The 7,485-nt window shown below is 35.2% G+C and overlaps 1 protein-coding gene across 1 annotated transcript in view; it reads right to left on the bottom strand.

Moving 5' to 3' along the window:
• MALRD1 (MAM and LDL receptor class A domain containing 1) overlaps positions 1-7,485 on the bottom strand; it is a 1,363,654-nt gene that overhangs the window by 292,512 nt on the left and 1,063,657 nt on the right. The window contains exon 32 of the mRNA XM_007936352.1: positions 5,281-5,435. Coding sequence (XP_007934543.1) covers positions 5,281-5,435 — 155 coding nt within the window. The remainder of the gene's footprint in view (positions 1-5,280; positions 5,436-7,485) is intronic.

Raw genomic sequence — 7,485 nt, 5'->3', positions numbered from 1 at the left:
AGTGTAGTTAGAGAACTTCTAAATGCTGAGGAAGTCAAGAGAGTTGCAAGATAAAATGGACTCTTCTAAACTTGGAGTGAAAATTATAAATCACAGGGTAACTGCAAAGAAAAATGATAAACCTTCACACCACAATGAAAAAGAGGACAAGCACAAATATTTAGCAACTACTAAAACAATGGCAATGAAGGAAATGTTAACATGATTTATAAACAAAATGAGGTCAACACAGAAAATTATACTGAGCAAAGAAACCAGGAACACCAAGAAAAAACACACAAGAAAATGACAGCAACAAATTCATACTTGTTGAAATTACACTGAATGTCAATGGATTAAATGCACCACTCAAAAGACAGAGAATTGCAGGATGGATAAGAAAACATAACCCATCAATAAGCTGTCTACAAGAGACACACCATAGAGACAAAGACAAAAATAGACTAAAAATGAAAGGTTGGAAAAAGATATATCAAGCAAATGGCAACCAAAAAAGAGCAGGAGTGGCAATGTTAATTTCTGATAAAATTGAGTTTAAGACAAAAATCATCATAAGAGAAAAGAAGGACATTATATGTTTAAAGGATCAATCCAAGAAGAAGATATAACCATAATAAACATCTATGGATTCAATGAAAGAGCCCCAAAATACACAAATCTGACTTTACCAGAACTGAAAAGACAAATAAATGATTCCATAGTCATAGTAGAAGACTTTAAAACAGCACTTTCAATGAAAGATAGAACAACTGGAAAGAAACTGAACAAAGACACAGAAAAGCTAAACAATACAATTCACCAACTTGACCTTATAGACATCTACAGAGCAGTTCACCCAATGCAGCACAATATACATTCTTTTCAAGTGCACAGGGAATATTCTCCATGATAGCCCACAGGTTGGGCCATAAAGCAAACCTTAATAAATTTTAAAACATGGGAATACTACAAAGCATTTTCTCAGATCATAATGCTATCAAATTAGAAATCAATAGGAGGATCAATGGAAAAAGAGTAAACACATGGAAACTGAACAACATCCTCCTTAAGAATGACTGGGTAATAGAAGAAATAAAAAATTAAATAAAAAAAAAATTCCTTGAATCAAATGAGAATGAAAACACAACATACCAAAATCTTTGGGACAGAGTAAAAGCAGTGAACAGAGGGTAATTTATAGCAATAAATGTACACATCAGAAAAGAAGAAAGAGACAAAATCAATACCTTAAACCAATATCTCCAACAATTACAAAAAGAACAGCAAGAAAAGTCTACAGTCACCAGAAGAAAGGAGATAATCAAGATTCGAGCAGAAATCAATGAAACAGAAAATAGAAAGACAATAGAAAAAATCAACAAGACTAGAAGTTGGTTTTTTGAAAAGATTAATAAAACTGACCACTAACAAATTTAACAAAAGAAAAGAGGGAGAGAATACAAATAACATGAATAAGAAATGAATTGAGTGACATCACAACACAACCAACTGAAACAAAAAGGATAATATTAGGATACTATGAAGAAGTATACTCCAACAAATTTGAAAATCTAGAAGAAATGAACAGATTTCTAGAAACACATTACTCACCTAAACTAACACAGACTGAGGTGGATAAGTGGAATAGACCCATTAAAAAAGAAAAAATTGAACAAGTCACAAAAAACTACCAACCAAAAAGAACCCTGGCCCAGACAGTTTCACTGGCGAATTCTACTCAACATTCAGAGAGGAAATGATACCAATCCTACTCAAAGTATTCCAGAGCATATAAAAGGATGGAATCCTCCCAAATTCATTTTATGAAGCAAGTATAACCTTGATACCAAAATCAGGCACAGACATCACTAAAAAGGAAAACTACAGACTAATATCCCTCATGAATATAGTTGCAAAAATCTTCAGCAAAATCCTAGCCAATAGACTCAAACAACATTTTAAAAAAATAATGGATTATGACCAAGTGGGGTTCATACCAGTTATGCAAGCATGGTTCAACATTACAAAAACAATCAATGACATCCATCACATAAATAAAACAAAAGACAAGAACCACATGATCATACCAATCGATGCAGAAAAGGCATTTGATAAAATCCAACAATGATTCCTGATCAAAACTCACAGGAAAATAGGAATAGAAGGGACATTCCTCAACATCATAAAGGGCATCTATGCAAAACCAACAGCCAACATTATTCTCAAAGGAGAGAGACTGAAATAATTCCCCTTGCAAAAGGAACCAGACAAGGATGTCCTCTATCACCACTTCTATTCAACATATTGGAAGTCCTTGCTATGGCACTAAGGCAAGAAAGGGAAATCAATGGTATCCAAATTAGTAAGGAAGAAATCAAACTATCCCTATTTTCTAGTGATATGAGCCTATACCTAGAAAACCTAAGAGACTCCGTCAAAAAACTACTGAAACTAATGGAGAGATTTAGCATTGTGGCAGGATACAAAATCAACATCCAAAAATCAGTTGGATTCCTCTACACCAGCAAAGAGATTGCTGAAAGGGAAATAAGAAAGTAAATACCATTTACAATAGCTATCAAAAAACAAAACAAACAAACAAACAAACAAAAAACTTGAGAATAAATCTCAGTAGGGACACAAAAGACCTATACAAAGATAACTACAAATCACTACTCCAAGAAACCATAAGAGATCTACATCAATGGAAAAACATACCATGCTGGTAGATAGGAAGATTGAACATTATGAAAATGTCAGTATTACTCAAAGCAATCTATACATTCAATGCAATCCCAATCCAGATCCCATCAGCATTTTTTAAGGTTATAGAAAAAACAATCACTAACTTTATATGGAAAGGAAAGAAACCTTGGATAAGCAAAGCACTCTTGAGGAAGAAAAACAAAGTAGCAGGTCTCACATTCCCAGATCTCAAAAGTTACTATGCAGCCAAAGTAGTCAAAACAGCCTGGTACTAGTATAATGACAGATAAATAGAACAGTGGAACAGAATTGAGAACCCAGAAATAGATCCAACAACCTATGGTCATCTGATTTTTGACAAATGGCTGAAACCCATTAAATGGGCAAGAGGTAGTCTTTTTAACTAATGGTGCTGGCAAAACTGGATATCCATTTGCAGAAAAATGAAACGATGTGCACATCACACCATTCACAAAACTCCAGATGGATCAAAGACTTAAATGTAAAACCTAAAACTATAAAATTTCTCAAGGATAAACTAGGGAATATATGACATAAATAGACTATCAAGCATAAACCAAAGTGTACAAACAGCAGAAGATCAACTAGATGAATGGGACCTTATAAAAATTAAATTTTTATGTGTTTCAAAAGAGTTCTCCAAAAGAGTCAAAAGAGAACCTACAGATTGGAAAGAAATATTTGCCAATGACATATCTGACAAGGGACTACTTATCTCTAGAATTTATAGAAAACTTCAACACCACCAGAACAAAAAGATCAACAATCCAATTAAAAAATGGGGAGAAGACATCAATAGACACCAGAGAGGATATTCAGGTCACCAGCAAATACATGAAGAAATGCACACAATCGTTAGCCATCAGAGAGATGCAAATCAAAACAACAATGAGTTACCATCTCACCCTAGCACTAATGGTAAAATTCAACAAGACAGAAAATAACAAATGCTGGCAAGGATGTGGAGAGATTGGAACTATCATACACTGCTGGTGGGACTGTCAAATGATACAACCACTGTGGAAAGAAGTATGGTGTTTCCTTAAAAAGCTGGAATTAGAAGTACCATTTGACCCAGCAATCCCATTACTAGGTATATATCCTAAAGAAGTGAGATCCAGGACAAGAATAGGTATATGCACACTCATGTTCACCACAGCATTATTTACAATAGCAAAAATATGGAAAGAACCTAGTTGGGCATCAACAGAAGAATGGATAACCAAACTATGGTACATACACACAATGGAATACTATGCAACACTAAAGAATAATGTAAAGTCAGCCAGACACCAAAATAACATGGATGAACTTGGATGACATTACGCTGAGTGAAGTAAGTCAATCACAGACAGACAAAATTGTATTAGTTCATTATTGTAAAAAGTCAAGGAAAGGTTTATATATGGAAGAAAGCTTTCTTTGCTGGTTAGCAAGGGTGTGTGGGGAAAGAAGGGAACACTGCAAAAATTAATTAATTAATAATATTAACAATCAATAATTAATATGTTGGTCACCAGAGGTGGGAGAGGAGGGGAGGGGAGGCAACACTGGAAAAAAAAATGCACTGACCCATGTCACTTTAGTTTTGTGTATCCACTATACATAAATTATATTTCAATAAAATTAAAAGAAAAAGTTTACAATATGGTGGACCTGGTAAGGTATTATATGCAGAAAGAAAGTACGCATTTAAGGATAGCTGTTATTATTAACAAGGGCCAGTGTTTGAGGTAAAGAGAAAAATACCAGTAGCATTTATTCAAACAAGTGATTATATAATTAAAAGATTATATATCAGAACACAACACTTAATTAAAAAGCAAGATTTCAAAACTGATGCATGAAAATTGAAAACTTCTTCATCATTTATAGAATTAGAAGTATAATTGTAGCAACTTGTTTCATTAAACACATCTGAATTTGATGCATATTCTTTTTTTAATTAGGTAAAAAATAGGCACAAACAATGCAATACACTGCTGTCAAGTCAGATCTGACTCATAGAAACCCCTTCTTGGGTTTCTGAGGCAGCATCACTATGGAAGTAGATTGCCCAACCTTCCTTTGGAGGAGTGGCTTGTGGGTTTGAACCACCATCCTTCTGGTTAGCAGTCAAATGCCTTAAGCACTACGCATGCTGTTTTAGTGTGAGCTGATACACACTAAAAATCTTAAGTGTACTTTGCCTTTACTAGGCTCTGGATATAAAATGTTCTTCATTATCCCTCATATCATACTTCTTCAGTGTTCCTGTACTTTCAAAAAGAATATATAGAATCTGCCCACACTCTTTTCTTTTCAGATAATCTTTTAAATTTTATGCAGTATAATGGAGTTCAGGTAGGAGCCATCAATGAGATGAAAGTTGAATGAGGTTAAGACAAATGACAGCACTGCTTGTCAAAGTCCTATTATCCCATAAAGAAATGAGAAATTAATGGAGTCAGCACTGGTGTTGTGACAATCAAAAAAAAGGAAAAAAGGAAAAAAGGTAGTAGAAGAAAAGGAAAACAATGCTTCAACATGTTATGAATATTTCAGTGAACACTAATCTCTGTCTTCTTTTTGTACCTTCAATATCCCCATACTGTTGGGATCAAGCATGTAGAACCAGAACCGGACAGTACATATTCCAAGGCTTGCTGGGAAGTATTTGGAAGTGATGATCCTTGCAGTGTGTCCTTTGGGGTCAGATGAGTTGACATACAGGAAGTGGTGCCCATTGCCTTAAAATAGATAAATACAATGTTTTCAGATACAATTATTTAAACATGTACAAATTTCATGTCCTATCTAAATACCACATACTCTTTCAGACACACACACACAATTAAAACAAAATAAATTTTCTGTGTGTGAGTCCTATAAATAATTTAATTCTCTTTAACAATAAGAACAAACTAAACCAAAAAGAGTATTTCACTATGGGCATGCTAGTGACAAAATTCCCATGGCATTGTGGCTTATACATAAGGTGGCCAAATATTTATGCTGAAATGAAGGTATATTACTTTTCTTCTAATTTGCTGTAACCCGTGTTTCAGTTTCCAGAAAATAAAATGTTTTATACCCTGTATAAAATGGAAAACAGTTACTTGTGTGTAATCGTTGCTGACTGATATTATATCACATTTTCAGTTGTTCTGATTCACACACTGACCACAGCAGTAGTGAATGACTTAACTGCAAAGGGAAATGAGATTCTGAAAATCATCACATTATTTTCTCTGAGCAAAAGCCAGCTTTTATTCTCCTCAATTGCATGAGTTTGTGAGAGATCTCCTTCATTTAAATGCAATTTTTTTTTTTTTGTTGTTGATTTGATTGTTAAAATTTATCAGAAGTGCTGTTCCCTTCAAATTAATTCTTTGTGGCTTTTACTGGGATAGAATATAATAAATATGTTGTTGTCTTGTTAGGTGCCATTGAGTAGGTTCTGACTCAGTAACCCTGTGTACAATAGAACAAAACACTGCCCAGTCCTGTGCTATCCTCACAATCATTGCTATACTTGAGCCCATTGTTACACCCAATGTCAATCTATCTGTTGAGGATCTTTCCCATTTTTGCTGATCCTTTACTTTACCAAATAGGACATGCTTCTCGAGGGACTGGTCCCTTCTGATATGACCAAAATAGAGAGATGAAGTCTGGCCATTTTAAAGAGCATTAAGGCTGTATTTTTTGCCAAGACAGATTTGTTTATTCTTCTGGTTCTGATAAATATGAGTATCAAACCAAACATTGCCTTTGGTTAAATACTTGTTTATAGTTCTAAAAGTAGGCTAAATTAAAATATCTCAATTTAAAAAAAAAATCTTTTTCTCTGTGGCATTTTAGTATTTATTATTTAATATTAGCATTTTCTACCGCTCATCTGTCAGTGTGTTGTACTGTGGTGGTTTATGTGTTACTGTGATACTGGAAGCTATGTCACTAATATTTTGAATATCAGCAGTGTCACCTGTGGTGGAGAGGTTTCAGCAGAGCTTCCAGATGAAGACAGAGTAGGAAGAAGAACCTTTGAAACCTTTAAAGATTAAGATACGCCCGACCTAAGTCATGATATTTTCAATCACCTCATATGCAAAAGCTGGACAATGAATAAGAAAGACCAAAGAAGAATTGATGTCTTTGAAATATGGTGTCGGCTAAGAATATTAAATATACCATGGATTTCCAGAGGAATGAACATGTCTGTCTAGGAAGAAGTACAGCCAGAATACTCGTTAGATACGAGGATGGTCAGACCTCATCTCAAGTACTTTGAGCACGTTATTAGGAGGGACCCAGCCCCGGGAGCAGGGAAGCATGTGTGGTAAAGCAGAGGGTCAGTGAAAAAGAGGAAGACTCACAACAAGATGAACTGACACAGCAGCTGCAACAATGGGCTCAAACATAGCAATGACTGTGAGGGTAGCGGAGGATCAGGCAATGTTTTGTTCTGTTGTCCAAAGCGTTGCTGTGAGGCAGAAGTGACTAACACTATTTAACAACAACAACAACACTAGTATTTAGTATACAATATCTCATAATTTTGGGAGCTTTGGTAGCATAATGGCTAAGGCACTTGACTGCTAACCAGAAGGCTGGCGGTTCAAACCCACCAGCCACATCTTGGAAAGAAGATAGGGCAATCTACTTCCGTAGTGATGTTGTTGTTGTTGTTGTTAAGTGCCATCGAATCGTTTCTGACTCATAGCGACCCCATGCACAGCAGAACGAAACACTGCCCGATCCCGCGCCAGCCCCACAATCCCTGCTATACTTGAGCTC

This window comes from Orycteropus afer, unplaced genomic scaffold (assembly GCF_000298275.1).
Source record: "Orycteropus afer afer isolate SDZICR_OR568_19922 unplaced genomic scaffold, OryAfe1.0 scaffold00035, whole genome shotgun sequence".
Classification (NCBI taxonomy): Eukaryota; Metazoa; Chordata; class Mammalia; order Tubulidentata; family Orycteropodidae; genus Orycteropus; species Orycteropus afer.
This window is presented reverse-complemented; position numbering and strand designations above follow the sequence as displayed.